At 41.9% G+C, this 22,640-nt stretch overlaps 1 protein-coding gene across 3 annotated transcripts in view; it reads left to right on the forward strand.

Moving 5' to 3' along the window:
• LOC115459602 (uncharacterized protein C16orf46 homolog) overlaps positions 1-15,662 on the forward strand; it is a 60,291-nt gene extending 44,629 nt beyond the window's left edge. For 2 of the 3 annotated variants that reach the window (XM_030189411.1, XM_030189410.1), the window contains exons 2-3: positions 5,140-5,351; positions 10,842-12,762. In XM_030189411.1, coding sequence (XP_030045271.1) covers positions 5,175-5,351; positions 10,842-11,915 — 1,251 coding nt within the window. In that variant the 5' untranslated portion in view covers positions 5,140-5,174 and the 3' untranslated portion in view covers positions 11,916-12,762. Of the gene's footprint in view, positions 1-5,139; positions 5,352-10,841; positions 12,763-14,985 lie in introns of those variants that run through there. The other variant, XM_030189412.1, reaches the window with a different exon arrangement.
• Positions 15,663-22,640: the final 6,978 nt, after the last annotated feature.

A 22,640-nucleotide genomic window follows, 5' to 3' on the forward strand; every position in this document is an offset into this window, starting at 1 on the left:
AGGATAAGACCATTCTTCCCAAGATTCGTCTTCCGCAGCCATCTGGATTACTGCAACTCACTATACGCAGGCTGCAAAGAGCAAATACTGAGGAAACTTCAAACAGCCCAGAACACAGCAGCCAGGCTCATCTTCGGAAAACCAAGATATGAAAGGGCAAAACCACTACGAGAGAAATTACATTGGCTTCCACTTAAGGAACGTGTTACTTTTAAAGTTTGCACATTAGTCCATAAGATCATTTACGGCGAAGCCCCAGCATACATGTCTGATTTAATAGACCTACCACCCAGAAACGCTAAAAGATCATCCCGAACACACCTCAACCTCCACTTCCCCACTTGCAAGGGCCTGAAATACAAGACGCTACACGCGTCAACCTTTTCCCACATGAGCACGCAGTCTTGGAATACACTACCGCGCAACCTAAGAATGATTAACGAACAAGCTTCCTGCCGTAAACTACTGAAGACTCACCTGTTTGAAAAAACTTATGGAAAGAGCCAAAACACATAGAGTCCATACTCACTGTTCATCAATGCAACATACATCCACTTCTGATCCCTCATCCCATAATCCAGTCAATCATACATTTATTCACGGAACTATGTACACCATATGTCTTTGTGTCTAACACTGCCCTTTTAGTTTCCCATTGTCTCCTTCCAATGTTTCTATGTTGATGTCCCATTGTTATATTCCTAATGATATTCGAATGTCTCGCACAACTCTGTACAATGTAATCCATAACCAAGTTGTAACAAATGTATTTCCATTATTCATATCTTATTGTAAGCCACACTGAGCCCGCAAAAAGGTGGGAAAATGTGGGATACAAATGCAATAAATAAATAAATAAATATATTCTTTATACTGCAGCTGGCACCCTTAAACAGACATACAAAGTTGTCAGGGGTATGAAAATGCCTGCCAAAACAGAAAGGCTTCTGATTGCCTTCCAAACTCAAGAACATTAATCATCAAGCATAACTCCGCTGGTAAAGTATTCCAAAAGGCAGGGGCTACCCCTGAAAAAAATACACTCCCTGATGTCACGATTGGACTTGCTGACGTGTAGGGCCATCCAAAAGAGCCTGATTTTCAGACCTTGGGATCCTCCAAGGGCAATACAGTCTTAGCAGACTGGTGATGGAGCCCTTTTTACTAAGCAGCATTGTACCAGTAGGTGTGTTAACATTTTTAACACGTAACATAGTAGATGACGGCAGAAAAAGACCTGCACGGTCCACAAGTTAACCATGTACGTGCCTACAATATCCTTAAAGGCGCCTACATGGTTAGCGCATGCACTAAGTGTAGGCGCGCTAAAAACACTACCGCATCTTAGTAAACAGGTACCTTGTCACTAAAATAAGGATTAGCTCTTGCAAGCTTGGTGTTGTTGAAACAATGGTTTGCTTCTGTATATGAGCTGTGGCATTTTGAGCAACCTAGAGTGGACTCTGGAAGGCCTACAAGTAGACCCTTACAATAATCTGTATATGAGAGAACCAATGACTGCAGTATGTACATAAGTTATCCAGCTTCAAAAATGGTTTAAGGCAGCACAACATTTGCAATTTTAAAAACCTAGTCTTCACAATATATGCTTTCATAGATCTACTATGATATCCAGATTCTTAAGTGAATGTACAAAAGATAGAGACCACTCATATATTGAAAGATGAGAAGGCAGTTGCGTCACAGATGACCTCTGCCAAACCATTACTTAGTTTTGGGTTTTTTTTTGCATATTGAGTCTTAAACCATTGACAAACATCCATCTTTCAATTGTGTTCAAGCATAGTGACATGAAACCCATGCTTTGATTAACTGAGATTTGAATCTTCAAGGATGAATTTTCTAAGATGTTAGATCCAGTTTATCTGGGGAGAATGTAACCTCCTTTACTTCGGCAGCACCAGCAGCTCTTCCAGGTAAAAAGAGCACTTTACTCCAAAGTGGAATCTGATGGAATATGCTATACCTCATAGAGATACTTCTTAAGAATAACACAAGGTGCCATAACATAGATTCTGGGGAAATTGAGGAAGGCCCAGATTTAGATGCCTAGTAATTCACCATCTATTTCATTCTTCATTGCAACTGCATTCAGTCTTTTATTAAGGTAACATTCACTTCTTTAGTACTTTTCACTTCCTTCAAGGCTATTCTGCACTTTAACACTCCAGAAGCAACAATAGCCAAACAGCAAGATAATGATAAATCCATTTTCTCCAAAGCAGCCCAGATGGCATCCAGAATTACAATCAATGGACTAGAAAGAGATGGCATGGTGCTTTATCCACTGTGATGAGGTCAGATATTCAGTTTGGGCCTGGTACCAAATTCAACTTCCCTCTGCCACTACTTTGATTCATAATAGGATGTAAATGGGGCCTTCCTTCAAATTCCTCTTCTCCAGCGCTATATCTGCATCAGCTGTTTATACTGCAAAGCTGATTCTCCCCCAAGGCTGCTGATAATTTACATCAGTAGTCCATGCAGCACGTGCCACTAGGCTTACATTAGAGCGCCAGTTAGATTGATCAGGAGGAGAGAGAGAGAGGCTTCCTGTCAAGTAGAATTGTTACTCTGCTGATGGTCCCACAGGCAAATCACCACCATTTAAAGCTTCTGTGTGCCAAGTAACAAAGATATCAAGCTTCTGCTATCCCAAAGTGAGAATCAGGATCACTCTGGGATAAATCCTGACTCTTTCTGCTTAGACCTAGAAGGCATAATTGCCAAAGCAGTAAGAAAAAAGTAACTAAGGTATAATAATGCCTGTAAACAGGGTGTGGGTGAGACATCACCTAGAATTGTATCAAATTCTGAAGGCCATAACTCCAAAAGGACTTAGGGTAGAGATACTCAAGAACAAGATTTCAAACATATTACCAGGGGTACACCAAATCCCTAGAATTTGAGGCCAAAGGACCTAATAGTAATACCTCTAGAAGAAAGGACATATGAAAGAGACATTTGAAGCGAACCTCTACATAAAGATGATTAATAAATCTTATTAAATAAACTTCTCAAATATAAAAATATTGCATACAATGCAAACCTTTTCAACAGGAAAGAGTCCTCTACAATATGAGGCTTCAAGGAGTAGATAGATTCAGGAGTATCAATAAAAGCCATTTCTTCACAGAAAGGCGGGTAGATATATGGAACAGCCTTCCAGTGGAATTAAAGAAAGCTTGGGATAAGTAGAGATGATCTCTGAATAAATGAGGGCAAGCTGGAGGTCAACTGGGTTAGAGGCAGATTGAATTTCAGCTTTGGTGCTGAACAGGTCTGGCGGGGAGGGGGGGGGGGGGGCAAAAAAGGTATCTGCTCTGGGCCCCAAAATCCAAATTTGGTCTTGTTTCAGTTTCAGCCAAAAATGCAAGTGTGTTTTTAGCTGAAACTGTGCAGTGTCCCTGAAATTGGTGCAACCCTTGCTCCCCCTCTCCACCCCCCCCCCCCCCCCAGGGCCTACCTTACAAGCATTGGTGGTACAGTTGGGGTAGGAATGATGTCCACTAGCTGCTGCCCCTGTTGTCAAAATAGCTCCCACAGCTTCAAAAGCAGTCTCGTGAGACTTGCCACTAAAGGTCATAGCAGCCATTTTGAGATTGGAATCAGTATGGGTAGGAGTGACTGCCTATCCATGCCACTCTCAAAATGGCTGCTGCGACCTCTGGTGGCAGTCTCAATCTTGAGACTGCCACCAGAAGTCACAGGAGCCATTTTGACAACAGCGCCGGCAGGAGCAAATAGGGATCACGCCTGCCCCATCTTGACCACCAAAACTGGTAGTGGTGGGGGTCTGGGGTCTGAGAGGGAATCTTCTTTTGTTCTGGGGAGTTGGTCCTCTTCGTCGGGGGGGGGCGCACCACTCATTGGGGGGCAGCGGTTGATTTCTGTTATGGCTGAAACAAAAAAAAATTGGTTTTGGTCATCCTCTAAACTGGGATCTATAGTGTTGGTGCTAGGATAGAAACTGGGCAGAGTAGACAGATGGGTGAATCTCTTCATATAGGCAGTTAATAAATCCCAATAATACATTAAAGATTATGTATGCCATCATATTCTTTGCTTCACCACCCAAGATCAACACGCTCATACCTAAACCTTCACTACCCAAGCTGCAAAGCACTCAAATACAAATCAATCTATGCATCCAGCTTCTCCTGTATAAGCATGCAACTTTGGAACGCACTACCAAATGCCGCGAAAACAACGTATGACCTACCAAACTTCCGGAAATCACTAAAGACTATCCTGTTCAAAAAGGCATACCCTAACGATCCAACTGAAATGCCCGAATCCTGCAACACAACGATACTAATACTTGAACTGGACATAACGCTTCCTCCTTTCTATTTCCTTATGTGTAAATCACACATGCACCTTATTATACCATAATATCACTCTGTATTTGTCATACCGGAAAGGCGATCGCTTCACGGTACTATGTAAGCTACATTGAGCCTGCAAATAGGTGGGAAAATGTGGGATACAAATGCAACAAATAAGTAAAATAATATAAGTATGTTCAGCCAGTGGTGGTCAATGTTTTGTTAAATGCTGGCTGCCACTGGCTGAATTGTGTCCACATATTCAGTGCCAGGCCCTCTCAGGGTAACACCACTGCGTATGCAGTCACTGGGAGTTACCTGGACACCGCTGATGTTGAACGGTGGTACCTGGGTAACTTGGCTGTCCTAAGGTAACTTAATAGTTATCGAAGCACCGCCACTAGATATCAGCAGTGTCCAGCTAACTCTCAGCTCCACCCAGACTCTGCCCTTTGACCGCCCTGGCACTAAGCAGTGGCACTGTCCACTTACATGCTGCTAAAATTGCAGTTCTGATCCAGTCAGTGCTACTTAACCTCATAGGAACTTCTCCTACCTGGTTAAGTAGTGTTGAATATCAGGTCCAATATTTTTACTTATTTGCATTTAACAATCACATTTAATCATTTTTAAGATGCTCTATAAAGCTTTAAAAATAATAGATATTCTCAAAGCATTACACAGTTGAAGTCAAATGTTTTGACTACAGATTTTTCTGATGTAAGTTCTTGATTGTATTTGGTTTGCTATATGTTTTTAAATTAAAAAAAATTGTTTTTTTGAATTGCAGCTGAAGTAATAAACTGGTAAAGAAGTGAAGCCATTATGAATTCCTGTGGTGAAAAAGATGAGAATCAGCAAGAAGAAATTTGGTGGAAAAATTTGCATCCAAGTGAAACTGGAAGGAACCTTGTTTTTAGTCTTCTAAGGATCAGTGAAAAAAATTCAGAGGAAGATGAAAATTGTATGGAGTCTGTTATTGGAACAGGATGGGAAGGAGCAGTAAGTTATTTTTTAATTTCTTGAAGTGTAGCTTAAGAACAATTTCTTGACAACAATTTAAATTTATCTGTATATAAAATGAGTAGATGTGTTTGGCCATTTCTATCTACTGTAAAACTTTATTTTATAGGTTGTTTTTGGCTTGACAGTTTTTCCTTTTATTATGGCATTCCATGTATGGAATTTCTTTCTTATATGGCAAACTAGCCCTGCCCGGTGCGTCTTCAGTTTGCACCAGGCTGAATAGGGGCTGCCATTTTAGAAATGATAGCCTGGAGGCAGGAGCGAGTGGGCATCACTCCTGCGTCATTCAAGGTACGGGAGTTTGGGGACGGGGGGGGCGCAGGGTGCCACTAGACACTTGGAGAAATAGTTTTGTCAGGAAGGAGGAAGGTTGGGGGCTGGTCATGTTGGGGGGGGGAGCGCCACATGGAAATTTCTTTTTCAATATCATTGGGGGGGGGGGGGTCAGGTGGTTTCAGGGGATGGGACAATTCCAGAGTGGGGCAGAGGGGAAGGAGATGGGGCCAATGCCTACTGTGGGGGCTCCATGTCAGCCTCAGACAGTTGATTGGCTCTTTAGCATGCATTTTAATATGCTGTGTGCTCATGTCTACCGCAGGAGTAAACCTCAGCACAGAAATTCTTTTAACATACAGTAGCCATTAACAAGCAGGTAAACTGCTCATTAAGGGTGCGCTGTCTCCTGTGGTAGCTTTCTGCATCCGCCCAATCAATAAACCAGTTTGCCCTGTCCTCTGCACAGAGGAGGGCTACACGAGGAGCTATTATAATTTCCCTCAGGCAGGCTTTCATTGGGTAGAGGGTGTGGAGCAAACTTATCTATTAGGCAGTTTGACTTTCTAGCATTCGCCATGATGTCAAAGTGGTTTGTTCTCTCAGCATTACAGATAAAGAGGTTTTATGTACATTTTTGACATGATCCATTATGGGATTATTTAGCTCACCAGTTACAGTGGTATCACGCTGTTTTAAATGGAGTGGACTTATGTTCCATTGTTGCCGTCGGGGCTGTGGAGTTGGTAAAAATATACTGATTCCACTTTCAAAATAAAAACTTACAACATTATAATATATGGTAAGTTTATCATTTTATACTTATATATTTATTTTGTTTAGGTTCTTTGTTCAAACATCAAATAAATATATTTTGTGGTCTGTTAGGCCTACTTTTGTACCTAAAGAAATATAAAAGGGAAAAAAAGAATTGATCTAACAATACCAAAGGTAATATATAAATGCAAAAAAATATCAACCACCACTAATCAAGGAAACAGAGGGCAACGCCCACCAAGAGTACGGCGAACTATGATGTACCAAACTTGGGAGAGAGGAGGAATGGGGGTACCAAATTTTTACTTATATTATCAAGCGGCACAACTTCGTATTTTGGCAGAATGGTCCCCTGGAGCAGCCAAGAAATGGTTACATTGGGAAAGAGCATGGCTGGGTAGGAGAGCAATTGGGGATATTTTATGGATACCAGGAGAGGAATTAGTCCCCATAATTAAACAAATGCCCATTGGATTAAAACATCCTATGTGGACATGGTATCAAGTGAGGAAGAAGCTTTTCCCTGAGAGGAATTATTATCGGCAAACGGCTCTAAGATGGGCAACAGGATTTTCACTGGGGAAATCGGAGAAGATATTTGAGATATGGGCCCAAGCAGGGTTATGCACACTGGGACAATTGTGGAAAGAAGGAAAAATGCTTCCATTTAGAGAGCTTCAGGAAGAGTATGGTCTAAAAGAAAGAGACCTCACATACTACTGTAACTTACGTAGCTTCCTTAAAAAGAAAGCGCAGGATGAGTTGGACCTAGCCGAAACAGACATGGAGATAGCTATTAGTAGAGGGGGAGGCAGGGGAGGTATAACTCGCATATACTTGGCCCTGCTGGGGCGCACCGACCCACAAGTGCGCTATCAAGCCCAGTGGGAAGATGCGTTACAGACCACATACACCAAAACAGAATGGAAAGCAAATTACAAATACTTACTTAAGCCATCACTAGCACAATCAGTGAATGAAAATGGGTTTAAAATGTTGTATTGGTGGTACTATACGCCTGAGCGCCTCCATAAAATGTACCCGGGAGTCTCGGGGCAATGTTGGAGAGATTGTGGACACAGGGGATCATTTTACCACATTTGGTGGACTTGCGAGAAAGTAAAGATATATTGGAAAGCTGTAATGGAACTGGTTAACAGCATATTACAGATCACATTTGCATGGAAGGCGGAGAACTGTTTGCTTCATTTCCGTCCAGCGTCCATTCCAAGCTGGCAACACAGACTGGCGATTCAATATTTTGTAGCTGCAAAACTAGGCTTGGCTCGAAAATGGAAGCAAGTAGAGACACCATCCTTACAGTCGGTAACCAGGAAAGTAGACTTTCTTTACCAAATGTCCAAGCTAACAGCCATGCGAAGAGGATCCGTACTATCTTTTAATAAGATATGGACACTTTATGAACAATATAATGATTACACTCAGTCACCACCTGGGTAGGGAGGGAGGGTAAGATATGGTTGATCAGAGGGGGGGAATTTAACAAATGAAAAGCAAATTGTAATTGAAATGTTGGTAGTTTGAATGCTGTTTATTTGATGACAATTTCAATAAAAAAAATATAAAAAAAAAAAAAGGAAACAGAGGGCCAAGTGAAATTCTAAGATCTCAGGAGATATAACAATAACTTCTTCAGGAATGGTGCCAGAAAAATCAGTAATTACCGCTATCTTATTTTAATCCTGCATCTAAACCAACAGAAGGAAAGGACACATCAAAGGGGCTGGGTGGGATCCTTTTTCAAGTGCTCAGGGTAAAAAAAAAAAAATTAAGATTTTTTTTCCAGAAACTTTCACAAAATATTTACATGGAAATTGAAACAAAAAGAACAAAAAAGACCCTCCCAATGCTAAGAGTTGAGACATAAGCTTTTTTTTGGCTTATTGTTCTCAATTGAGTAGCTCTGCAGAGGTCAGGAAAAATAGAAATCTGACCAAAAAATGAGTACAGGCAAAGAATCCAATTAGTTGGGTTCCTGCGCAAAAGTAGCAATTAAGGGTGCCTTAGTCACCATGGGGTCAGAGCTCTCCAAAAACCACCACGCCCCATAAGATCAAAACTGGTCCCAAGAAACAACAAGATAATCGATCCACAAAAGCCAATATGGAAACAGAATAGCAAAAAGACCAGATGAAATACAAAATGGGTTTATTAGTAGTCACTACAACACATTAAATGACAGTCTCAGGGAGAAAAGTAGGGGTTGGGGAGGAGATGGATGGGTGATCAGAGGATGACCAAGCAGGATAATTTTATGAGATTCACTGGAATGCTTTTATGTTTCACTTATATATTCTGATATGTCATCTTTTTCTCATTTCTGACCCGAAGAACAACATATTACCTTCAAAAACTAGTCAAAAAATGTATTAAGTTAGTCCAACAGAAAAAGTATTATTTTATGATCTTGTTTTTGTTTCTGTTTATTACGTTTAAAAGTGGATAACACAGCTTCCACACCTGCTTATTCAGGATTGTTTTCAATCTCAGGAACGCAACAGTCAACTCACCAACTTGCCTGTATTTTATCTACAATAGTTTGACATACCGTTGGTGGCCAGGAATAGCTTCTACTACTACTATAAATCTAGGCAGTTTAAACTGAAAACTGGGATCAGTACTCAACATAGGGTGCTTTAAAATATATTTGTAACCTTAGGTGGTCTCCTTATGTTTCACTTGCCTCAGGATTTAATTTTCTGACACTTGTATTAGGACAAGTTAAATCTGATGCACCTGATAAAAAGTGCAGAGCTCAGTAGCAAAGCAGCTCCCCATCAGCTTCTTGAATCCTTTGTTCTCTCTGGTCTCTAATTAGTGATGTCATGTCTCACACACATCCTGTAGCAGAAGATGTACAATTAATGAAAGAGAGAGCAACTTCCACCTTATGGGAAAAAGTGTTTGTAACAAACGGGTCATAATAATCATCGGCAGTAATTCATGTACTCTAAAGCATGAATAGATCATAAGTGAAATCTTGTTTTCTTTAGTATCTGAGGCTAGCTGAAACTAGCGATGAATAAACCAATATCTGAATTCAAGAGAGCTTGGGACAAATACATAGGATCTGTAAGGGAATTATAGGGGGAGTAGATGGCATAGATGGGCCATATGGTCTTCATCTGTCTACATTTTTATGTGTTTCTATATTTGTGCTGAGTCTGGTTTGCATAAATCAGGCACTAGAGACTTCTTTAGGGAAAGGGAAATGGGACTTGATATACTGCCTTTCTGTGTTTTTTTGCAAGTACATTCAAAGCGGTTTACTTAGAGGGCAATGGAGGGTTAAGTGACTTGCCCAGAGTCAGGAGAAGTTGCAGTGAGAATCTAACCCAGTTCCCCGGGATCAAAGTCCACTGCACTAACTACTAGGCTACTCCTCCACTCCAGTGCGATAAAGAGTGTGCATCAGATCTCTGTATTAACTCACTTCACAGGCACATGCTCTCTGATTCACGCGTCCCTTTGATATAGTTGAAGATTTTTTTTCATTTAATTTACAATATACCTTCCTATTGATACTCATAAGCGGTTCACTAATGCATTATATATACACAATTCCAAATAACAAAATCAATAGTACAGTAGTTTTAAAATGCTACAGTAAAGGTTAAATTGTCCCACTCTGTACAGATATTCATAGAAATCTAAACCAAACTTTATGTTGCAATCCAAAGGAAAGGCAATTTATTCAACTAATCTTGCATTCTTCTATATAAATCCATATACCCGGGATATAGGAATTCAGGCCTCAAATGCCACAAAACAGGTCAGGTTTTCAGAATACCCTAATGAATATGCATGAGATAGATTTGCATGCAAATCTCCTTCATGCATATTTGAGGCTTGAATTCTTGCATCTCTGCAGTAGACCCAAAAGTAACCTATATCATTTTGGCCTAGTGGTTAGGGTGGTAGACTCTGGTCCTGAGGAACTGAGTTCAATTCCCACCTCAGGCACAGGCAGCTCCTTGTGACTCTGGGCAAGTCACTTAACCCTCCATTGCCCCATGTAAGCCGCATTGAGCCTGCCATGAGCGGGAAAGCGCGGGGTACAAATGTAACTAAAATAAAAAATAAAAATAAATATTTGTGGATCTGAACCTGGATTCCTGTAAAATTAGAAGAGTTTACCGTAATTAGTATTGCTGAAATTGTGTATGTGTGTGTTGTTTAGTTTAGTCTTCACCTGCCATATTTTTTTTCCTTTTGCTCCTTTCAGCCTCATTTTATTTTCTTGCTTTAACTAGGGGATGTTACTGACTTTGAAGCCAAGCATACTGTGCCTAATGTAGAAGAAAGCCTTTGGCATTGCTGTGCTGTTTTGTTTTTCTTCTTCCCCTGTTGGATCTCTTCTGTTTGTGGCAATGTAATCTGCTTTTATGTTCACAGGTACAAGGCTGGGGAAGAGCCTCTCCATTTGCTTGCCTTCAGCCCCCCAAAAAAGTAAGAAAAGCAAGAATGGGGGAGACGGTTAACAACTGCCTGTTGTGTTTAGATATGGTACAAGTCACGGACAAAAATTTGACTCTAGAACCTAGAACTACGGCTCCGCAATCAAAACCTGCAGGGAGGTCACCTGCTGCCGCTGCGGTTTCCTCAGCTCAAGAAGATGCGTCTGCCCCTACGGAAGGGTTACCAGCAGAGACTTCCAAAAACACCAGCGTTCTGGTGGGTCCTAGGAAAGAAACACATATCAACAAATTGTCTACTAATGCCGGTCAAGGAGAGCAGAAACAAGCAAAGGAACACAGTGTTTGGTACCAAGAGAAACAGAAAAATATCATCAGTCCAGCGTCCCTTGCTTACAGGGAAATTAAAAAGGGCTTGAACCTTGATTCTTCTGTCAGCTCTGATAATGAGGAGTCACTGCTTTTAAATACATTTCAGATTTTGCCACCAGTGGGATCAGCAATGAGCAGTGATTCTTCAGATACGTCACTGAGAAAGAGTAAAGGCGTGATCCAGCCACAAGAGAGAGGGCTTGGCAGAGCCTTAATGGAGAATCCTTCATCGGGCACCATGATAAAAAAACACGAGCAACCGAGTGAAAGAGGAAATGCTGAGAGGAGAACTGATCTATCGAGCAAAGAGATAAAAGTTCAAGAAACCACACCTGGTTTTGCTTCAGGAATACCGAGAGCCCCCGCATTACGAGAAAATGAATATTTTTATTGGCAGTGCTCTTTTATACCTAGTAAATCTGGTCCTACTCCATCAAGTGCTGGGATTGGAAAACAAAATGAGCATCTTGCTATGAAACTGCAGCAGGCAAGGACAGCCCCAAAAGGACAGAATATGAGGCTAGACGAACCCAAGCATCACTGTAGTAACAACATGAGAAACGAGATTAAACAACGAACCAAAACCAAGGTAGAGATGAATTCGCTTCTTTCGGGACCTATACTGCCTGCTCTAACCGTTACTAGAGTAGAAATACCAGTATCATCTTACAGACCACTGTAATATTTTACATGAAAATGAATAGTTGATGACCAAAGGCTGTAGTTTTCAATTCTGTGCAGTTTTCATGTATCGCACAGATACATCTTTCCTGTTTGAGTAGGATGTTACGCTGTGGAAATTTTGAGCTACTATCCATTGCTCAATCGTTTTCAATTCATATTGCTTTAGTTCAGTACAGGAGAGCATCAGTTACCTCAGCTATTCACAGTTCAGTAGCTCTGCCACTAAAACATTTATATCAGCCTCCACCGCAAGTTTAAAATAGTTCCTGCTTTTAGCTAGTTGGTCTTTTAACTTGCTAATTTTACGAACTGTTTTGTTGGCCTAGCTTCCAGCTAATAGTAAGATAAAGACATATGATTGGGAGATTTTTTTTTTTTTTAAGTCTGATTCTTGTGAAAGCAAGACAAGTGAAAAATGTTTTAGGTAATACATGGGCCTAATGCTGTGCTTCAGTGTAAAAGTAATGTACATTGTATGTAACAAGTTCATAGAATCCCAGAGCCACACGTGCCACGTGCAACTATTCCTAGGGTAGGATATGTGTAACCCTGGTTTTTCTGGCTCTCCATTGCTGTCGGTTAATGTCTCATTTTACAAGTACAGTAGGGCACCAATTATCTGGACTAACCTCTGCAGAGAGCTGTCCGGATAATAGAAAATCCAGATGACTGGCAGCACAGACAGCAAAGGTGATCCAGGGAACGAAGGAATGATGAGAGTTCACCAAAAATAGATTTTGTTGGAGAGGGACTCAACTTGGCCAAGTTTTGGCTTTGCCTTTTTCAGGAGTAAGCAAATTCCCTCAAACGGATCCTAGAAGGTTCAGTACAAAGACACATCACCAACACGCAACATGAAAAAGACGCTACTTCTTCTTCTTGATGGTGTCTTTGTACTGAACACTGTCCTCACACTTGCCACATATTAGACCTGTCATGAAACGACGACCACCACCACCACCACCACCACACACTCACCACCAGCTCTTTCTTCTAGAATGAAGAACTGAAGAGGGCAAGGTGGGGGGTGGCACTGTTCTATGTACAGTGGGATTCCATTTTAAGTTTGTTGGTATCATCAAAGTTTTATAAGGAGCAGTTTTGTTAGTTTTTTTAAAACACTGCACAATCAAATTACTTTTCATGTATGTTTTTAGTGTACTATCGCAAGCACATTTTAGCATTTTCAGCTACAGGGAAGAACTGTAATTGTAAAGGGAATGGGAATCTGACTTCTTCTGAAGTATTAGCTGTCATGATAGTGGAAAGGTAACCAGTTAAGATTTTCCAGTAGTCAGAATCGGGGCTTTTATACATTGAATGAAAGGTTGTACGAGTCCCTCATGACATGACCTTGAACTTTTGAGATTTTCAGTAACAATTATTGCTTTGACTCCATCTCAGTCTGTCTTGTTTACATTCAGGAGGCTATGATCTGAGTACAATAGCTGCATCCCAGCCATTTTCTTTAGAATATACAAGAGACTTGCTACACTCCAAATTTGTAAATTTTGTATGTTGTTTGGCAATGTTTGGTTAATAAAAGTAATCATATTGTGTGTTTAAAAAAGGTAGCCCAGAGGCCCTGCGGATCTTGTAAAAATTAAGTAAGTCTTTGTTAGATGTTAGACTGACTGTTTAGGTATGCGGAATCACTCACTTCACATCACCAGCATTTAAAACTGGGGAGATGATAAACTTCAAAGCTCAAGCTGCTTATATGTGACAAACCAGCTTTAAAAATAACAAGCACCACAATCATTTCAGCTAGAACTGGAATCTGGGAAGGTTGCTAAAGTTTTTTTGCAATGTTGCATGAAAGAGTTGAAGACTAGGGCTTGTTACAGCTAAATTTCCTAGTTTTCCTTAGTGTCAAATGTTTTACATTTGTGGAGGGATGTGGCCAGGCTTACACAAAACTGGAGCAGGAACAAAAGCAACTTCCACTCCTGACCTCCCTGAACAAAAGTGGGCCCTGACCCATAGCACCCCCCCCCCCCCCCCCCGCATAAAACTGGCTTGGATCACTTCTGCCTATTCCTCACAAGACTGCTGTGGGACCTTGTGACAGCCACTTTGACCTTGGGGCCGGCGTGGACAGCAGCAACTGAGATCGCTCCTGCCCTGAATAGGTCACTAGGATTTGTAAGGTAGGCCCGGAGGGGGGGGGGGGGGGGGATTTTGTTAAAGGGGGTCGGAAGTGGAGCCTGCTTTATTTCCGGGGGTGGGAGGGAGAGGGGCCACACTTGTTTGGCAGGGGGGAGGGGGAAGTTGAAGTGGTGCTGGAGCGGGAGTTTCAGTATCAGCTGAAATCAAAACAGGGCAGAATTTGAATTTTAGTCCAGTGCTGGCAGCAAAACTGAAATTTGGTTGACCTTTAATTTACATGCATGAAGGTTCCTGGAATTGAATAGATAAGTATTTGGGTGACTGGGTATTTCTGAGAATATTTGTACCTGAAAGGCATTTTAATGGAGTGTCAACAATGAATCCATTTTATGGGTGCATGTTGTCAGGCTGTAACAAATACGTTGTAGGGATGTGCTTTCATTTTGAAATGACAAACATCCATGTTTATTGTGTTTCATGTTGAAAGTGAAATGACAAAAAAACAAACACCCCAAAAACGTTTTCAGCACAAGCTAAAAAGCTTTGCTGCTGGTTAAGAGAAGCAGTTCCTTCCTACTAATGCACATTAATGGTGTTAAAGGCAGGTTAGTATTATAGTGGGTATTAAAAATAATTAACACAACTAGCCTTTGGGACCTTATTTAGTAAGCATTTTTCCCTGAGTTAAAACATAGGAGAAAACATTATGTGTGCTTCCATGCTAGGTTTATGCTATCACAGGTAACATATTATTAGTTAATTGAGTCTCATTGCATTAAACAGGACCCACTATTAAAAAAAAAAGTGTGAATGTGTGCTAACATGGTAGCGACCTTTAGTAAGTAAGCTCTAAGCACAAGCTAAAATGAAATCATTTATAAACGCCACAACACAAAAGAATCTTCCCTGCATGCTCCTAATATCTTGTGAAAATACAATGCTTTCTGTTTGTCTTTCAGAGCCAAAATGAATTTGGGTGACTTGTGCCCAAGAGTTTGAACTATTGTCTTTTCTGCTGCCTGCTTATCTTAGAACTACAGTCTTTTTACATTTCTGACTCCTAATGTGGCCACATTGCAATAAGAACTGCTACAGGATGTTCATTTCTAGCGGTTATTGACTGGATGAGATTTAAGCAGAAAAATAACAGTGACCTCGTACTTGGCAATCCTATAATAAATACACAAACACTTACTTGCACTTAAACGCCTACTTCTGTGTGCCCATAAAAAGCAATGCTGAAACAGCATATATTTTGAATTTGATATATTTGCTATCAGTTTAGTTTTGTTCAATTGTATATTTCCAGGACAGCTTCAGGGTACATTATGAACATAAGTTGTATGCTATCTGGAATTCTGTTTCAAGATCACTTTTAAATTGTTCTGAAATAGTGTGAATACCACTCATAGCACATGAAAGCAGAGTTCTTCATGTATTGTAAATGTATTTAAATTCTGTATTTTAGTTTTTTCAACCAAGTCTTGATGAGAAGATATATTTCTTACTGTGGTATTTATATCCAATCATGGTACCAGATTTTCTATATTAACCTGTTGGAACAAACGTAAATACATTAGTCCTTTAATCTGTCTAGATGTATCTAGACCTTCACAGATATTATTTTACATTTAAATTGATGTAATCAATTTTAAGGATAAATGTTCTGTTAAATGTACTGTTCATTTATTAATGTGATTTCTTAATTAAAGCTGTAGCTCTCTTTCTATATCAACTTGCCTTTGTTAACGAGACCATCCATTATAGCTCAAGTTGACCATCAAAAGCTCCTATAAGTAAGTACTTATCCCATACTGATTACAAAGGTGTTAAAAGGTCTGCTCCCTTATTTGGCAGTACATTCTTACTAGCAGGGGTTTGGTGCTGCCATTATCCAAGATGGTAGGGCTGGAGGCAAGATCAAATGGGCATTGCTCCTGACTCTTAAATTTACATGAGTTGGGGAGGGGGCTTTGTGTTCTGGGGTGGCAAACAGGGCAATAGCCCTGGGCCCCCATACTACAAGAGGCTGCCAAGCCTGCCTCATGCTGAAGAAGGCATAAACTGAAGGCCCGCTTTGGGCTCTGCCCCCCCCCCCCCCAGTTTCTGCTCTGGGCCCCTATATGTCTAACACCAGCCCTGTTCATGACCCTCTTGTTTCTAGGGAGGGGAGGAAAGGCAAAGCAGAGCTCAGGGCTCATTTGGGCCACCAGGGATTTTATTTTTTAGGAGCAGCAGAGCAGACCCTACTGCGGTCATCAGGGACTTTATATTGCCTGGATAGTTAAAGGACGGTCTCAGGTATAGGTCTCTACTTCAGCTCAGATCACTAACTCCTGCAGTAGTAGTAAATATTCAGTGTTAAGGGGCAGTAAAAAAAAAAAAGTACCAAAAATTTAGTGTGACTTTTTATTGTGGAAATAATTTCCAATTCTTTCATTTGTATATCAACTATTCTATCCTTTAAAGTGGTGACGTTACTACAGATTTTTCCCTATTAAGAGGTCATTTTACTAAGGCACGCTAGAGAGTGGGCAGCGCTGCGATTAACACAAGGGTTTACTGTGCGCTCCAACAATTTTCTAGCGCAGCTGAAAAATGGCTGATCAGCTTTTTTTTTTTTTTAAATGGCCACATGCTAATTTCCCCCATAGTTCCACCTATTTAGGTGGCAGAAAGGGCTCCCATGTTACTCCTGCGCTAATTGGGTAGCATGCAGTATTGTACTCGCATACTCTCTGCCCCCTAAACACTCCTCCCGTGCTGGAAAATAAAATATTTTACAGGTCAGTCTTAGCATGCACTAAGCGGAACATTACCGTGGGATATCTTAGCGGGTCGGTAGTTCTCTTAGCGTGCGGTAGCCCTACCGCGGCTTAGTAAAAGGGTCCCTTGAACTCTTACTGTATCAAGCAGAGTCATATTAGTATGGGCAAATGCTGAGTAAATCATTGCACTAAAGCATATCACCACTTATTACATTGACCCCAATGCCAATTCCTACATGGTGTATGTAGGAAACAGAGGGGCATGTGTTCACAGAAAGGAGCTCCTGCATGCGGTGTGTCTCGCTACTGAAAGGAGAGTTATGCTGGGCTGGACCTGAACAAGTAGGCAGTACTGACTTTTTCCATGGTACACTGTGTGAAATGCTGGTATAGTGCATCAATTCACATTGATCCTAAAATATACCGAAAATAGATGATGGCCTCTATTTTCAACCATTTCCATGTAGAAATAGGTATTTTAAAAGCTGCTGTTTACATGTAGATTTCCACACCACACAGATTTCAAGGGGGTAGGAGTTGGGCAAAAATCAACATGTATTCTCCCATTTCCCAAAGGGAATACATGTCTGTGGGGAACAATATCCCAGCTCAGAGCCACACATATATATTTTGAAAGAGTGCTTATTTCAACCAGTGTTTTACAGGAGGGTTAAGGGAGGCCTTAATCCTGTGGGTTTTTTTTTTTACCTCCAATATGAACCAGAGTCGAAATTGTGACCTCACTGCATAATTACATAAGAATAGCCATACTGAGTCAGACCAGAGGTTCATCTAAACCCAGTATCCTGCTTCCAACAGTGCCCAATCCAGGTCAGAAGTACCTGGATTAGCCACTGGTGGCACTTACTACTACTACTACTATTTAGCATTTCTATAGCGCTACAAATTGTACGCAGCGCTTCACAAACATAGAAGAAAGACAGTCCCTGCTTAAAGAGCTTACAATCTAATAGGCAAAAATAAAGCAAGCAAATCAATTAATGCGGGGGAGTGGTTACAAGTCAAAAGCAATGTTAAAGAGGTGGGCTTTCAATCTAGATTTAAAAATGGTCAAGGATGGGGCGGGCAGTAATATTCCAGTAAGATGTGTAAATAAAAAAACTTAAAGCAAGACGGTCAATATATTGTATATGGATTTTCAGAAGGCACTTGGCAACATGAAAGACTCCTTATGATGAAGCCACAACTTAAGTACTGCAAGCAGTTCTGGGTAGCTGCACCTCAAAACAGCAGAATGATGAGAAAAACAATTATAGGGCTGATCAGTCCTCTTATAAAAAGAAAGGCTCAACTGGTTAGGAGAAGAAACAAGTGACCTTCAGCGCATCCCATAATACCCCATCTGTTACCTCCCCATTATCATTAAAGCAATTAAATTCCTGAATATTGAGCTTAATATCTTCCCGCACTTTCTCGTCTCCTAGTAGTGAATCATTAAGTCTCCAGTAGCCCTGCCGCTTGCAATGGCCCAACCCGGTAAGTTTAATCCACATTGGTGCATGATCTTAGATTTGAATAGTCCCTATCTCAGCCTCCTCCACCATATACCAGCTATTGTGATGGACCCATAATCCATCAATACGAGTATAAGACTGTGCCGCATGGGAGTAAAATGTGTAATTCCGCTGCACTCCATGTAACAGCCTCCAACAATCTACCACTTCCACCGCCCGCAAAAATTGTAGCAATGCTTTACGACCAGGGCCGCTATGGTGCCCCCCCCCCCCCCCCCCGGAGGAATGGTCTAGGCATGCATTGGGGGCAACATTAAAGTCACCACCACCTGTCCCCTAATAAATCCTTGGAGCTCCCCTAACAATGTTTGGAAAAATTCCCTCTGCCCCGTATTCGGAGCATATAAATTAATCAGTGTAAGTTCCTTGCCCTGCAGTACTCCTCTTAGAGCCACATATCTTCCACTTGAGTCCCGAAACTCCTGTCAAATTACAAACCCACAACTCTGCCTTAGTAAAATAGCCACTCCCCCATCCGCTTAGCTCCCCCTCCCTGATGACCCACTACTTCCCGGAAAGGCCTACGTCGTAACATATGGGCATCTCGCGGCCTTAAGTGCGTTTCTTGCAGAAATGTCACATCCCACTTCAGCCTAATCAACTCTTTGAATACCCTACTATGCTTCCTCTGATTATTGAGCTCGTTAACATTCCAAGTTCCCACCAAAAGCGATTCTCTCGTCCCTCCCCCCATTCCTCCCCCTTGTCCCCCTAGCCCATGCCCTAAGTGACTCCCAATAGTAAACCCCTGATTGACCCCTTTTTTGTGATCTTGTCCCCCCCTCTTTCTTACCCCAATCCCCAGCCCTACCCTTCCCCACCCTTGTGATGATCTCTGCCTTGTCAGATCAGCCATCCCAGAGGAGCCAACTCACTCTTCCGGAGGCTTGAACTCTCCCAAATCAATTCCCGAAATCCCCCCGCCACATAACTCTCCCCTGCTGCTTCCTCCCACACACATCACCACTATTACCATACAATCCTCCAGTCCTCCCAACCCCGAGTTTGTGCATACATTACCCATAGTCCCCCATAATAGTTCCAATCCAGCCAACTCCACTCCGCCCTCACCCAACATTCCCCCACCTCAACGCTCCCCCCAGAGTCTCGCCCCCTCTCCCCCCCTCTCCGCTTCTAGTCCGCATAGTAGAGCCGCTCTCTTGGAGCTCAATGTCCTCAGTGAACTAAAAGATCGTCAAATAGTCCTCAATAATTGGATTTCCTCAGGATGCATGTTTATATGATTTCTTCCCGCGATCCACCACTCGCTGCCATGCTGAATCCGCTCTGGGCATCATGGAGGCCACCGGTTGCTTTATCTGTTTAAGAATCCCAATACATCCCAACAAGCTCAATCCTGACCATGCTTCATCCGGGGTCTTCACGTTGCATGATTTCCCTTCCAGTTAGCCACACCCCAAATGGAAACAGCCACCTGTAACGGATCCCCTTTGATCTTATAAACTCTGACTTCTCAAAAAGATCTGTGTTTTTGTAATGTAATCCATGCCAAGTCCTGGTACACTCCAATCTTACAATTTTTCCAGAGGATCTCCTTCTGCTGCCTTGCTTTAGTTAGAATCCACTCTTTGGTGGGGTAATCTGCAAAACACACAACAATGTCTCTCGGGTTAGAGTCTCGTTGGGGGCCTGCAGCTCGATGTGCTCTTTGAATGCCTAATTCCAGCTGTTGGATCTCGCCCTCTGGGTTCAATATATACCAGCACAACTCACGTATTACTGCCTCACAATTGCTAAAGATGTCCATTTCTGGAATCCATTTAAATCTCAGATTGCATCGCCGAGACCTATTTTCCAGGTCTTTCACCTGCTGTTTAACCCTTTAGTGTCCAATGTTCTCATAATAAGCCATATGGGAACAGATTGATGGGAACATTGGACACTATAAAGGGTTAAGCTGCTGTATTTCTGCAGTGTCCATGGTTACAGTTTGTGACGTTTTCCTGTATCGGTTTTAAGAGTCCCAATTCCGTCTTCCACCTCGCTTATAGGGGTCCCCAGTTCTCCAATTTCGGCTTTAATATCTTTCAGTGTGTCTTGCACATCCTTCCGTACCCCTGCCAGATCAGCTTTCAGGTCCCGGAACCAGCCCACCACATCTGACTTAAGTTATCTCGCCAGTTCCCTCTGTACCTTCAGTACAATACTGTTCTTCAGAGTCAGAGGGGATGGACACCATCTTGTTTCCCCTTCAGCCCCGGCCCCGCAGGATCCAGTTTTGATTTCTCACTCTGTTCCGGCGTGTATCGGAATCTTTCCAAACTCTTTTTCGGCAGCATAACTCCGGGACCTCTCCCCCACCACTCTGACCTCGGCGATCTTGGCAAAATCTCGGGAATTGCTTTAATTTCTATTAGCCCCAGCGGAGCCACGCTATTAAGCTGCCATCCTGGTCAGTGACATCACTTCCTTAGAGATAATATTGATCTTATCTTTAATTTGAAAAACTCGGCTAATTCATGAACTGAAGGTCTATTTTCATTTTCTAACTGCATTTCCTTCCCTGTATCCAATAAACGATTCACCATTGTATATAGCATTTTTGTATTCAACTTATTCATACCTATCAGTTTTGAATAGTATTTCTGTTTGGTAGCTTTAACTAGGTGTTTTTGTTTTTTTAGCTAAATCCTGTTCTGCTCTCTCCATTTTTATTTAGTTATTGGGATTTATTAACCGTCTTTATGATGAGATTCACCCTAGGTGAAGTACAGCAGGTACAATTTAACATAAAACTTACACTTTTGTTAACAGCATAATAACAGTAAAATAACCAAGGATAAACTAAATAAAATAAATGAGGTAAACTTGAAAGCAGTAAATTGAAACCTAATAATAGAACTACCGTGAAACAGTATCAAAAATACACACATTTAACAGCACCGAAATTCAAATACCAGAGATATAATACAATGTTATCATAGTACTAATGATACACCTAATAAGCATGCATTAGAACATTCAACTAACATAAATATGATGCTAAAGATTTTCTGCAATATGGCTTACTATATAATTGAGGGACCAAGAGCAGATATACGATGGGAACATCTACTTTACTTTTTTTGCCTTGTTTGTTCTAGTGTCCAACAAAATCTTTTTAATGAGAGCAATTGTTCATTATACCATGGTGTAGTTATAGCTCTTTTCTTAATTTTTTCCTTCATAGGTGCAATTCTATCCAAAACTGACCGGCAATTCTTATTCCAAATCTCCCACCTTTGAATTGCTATAGGATTGGTCCGAAACAATATTTATTTATGTGTCCTGCCTTTACACAAAGTGGGTAACAAGAAACATATTATTCCAAAAATTCTCTTCATGAACCTTACCTCTCGAGAAATAATTTTGTTTTATTACTCAAGCCTTCCATTTCCTCCCCATTTTGCAGGTACAGCATCCCTCCCTGCCTGCCTGCCGCCCACCCAGTGGTCTTACAAATTTGATCATCTTCCCAGCAGCGATTCAGCCAGGTTCTCTGGCCAACCCCAGATGCACCACCTAGTTGCTGCAGAGGAAAAGGCCCTGGGGTTGACCATAGAGAACCTAGCTGAATTGCTGCTAGAAAGATAATCAAGTTTGTAAGACCATTGGAAAAGTGGGAGGGATGCTAGACCCATAAAGTGGGGAAGAAACGAAGGGCAAGGAAAGTAAGAGAAAGATGAGACCAGATCAAGCCGGGGGGGGGGGGGGGAAGAGAGCAGGGCAGGCCATAATGAATGATGCTGGACTGAGGTGGGGGATGGGGGGCCTGCTTACCATGGGATATAGAAGGAAAGATAGAAGAACCTGAACATTGGAGGGGGAGCTGCTTGCTGCAGGATGTGGGAGGAAAAAAAAGGAGAGGGTGAACCTGGACATGGGGAGGAACAGGGACACACAGAGGGGCATTGCAGGGAGAAAGGAGTGTCGCTGGATGCAAGGGAAACAAAGACAGAGGGAGGAGCTAATAGGCACAGGAAGCCTCAGTTTAGACTTTTTTAAACTTTACCCATTTCAAAGATATCTCTATCAATACAAACGGAAAGAAAGATAGGCTTAGGTTTGTGAATATTTAAAATTATTTTTTTTAGAGAAAGAAATCTTTACAGCAGGGGTGTAGCCAGACTTCAGCGGGAGGGGGGGTCCAGAGCCCGAGGTGAGGGGGCACATTTTACACCCCCTCCTGGCGCCACCGACCCCCCGGCACCACCACCAACTTTGCCCTCCCCCCCCCCCCCCCCCCCCCCCCGCCGACCCTCTGGACCCCCCTCCCGCCACCAACTCGCCATCGCCTACCTTTGCTGGCGG

Source organism: Microcaecilia unicolor, unplaced genomic scaffold, assembly GCF_901765095.1.
Source record: "Microcaecilia unicolor unplaced genomic scaffold, aMicUni1.1, whole genome shotgun sequence".
In the NCBI taxonomy this organism is placed as follows: domain Eukaryota; kingdom Metazoa; phylum Chordata; class Amphibia; order Gymnophiona; family Siphonopidae; genus Microcaecilia; species Microcaecilia unicolor.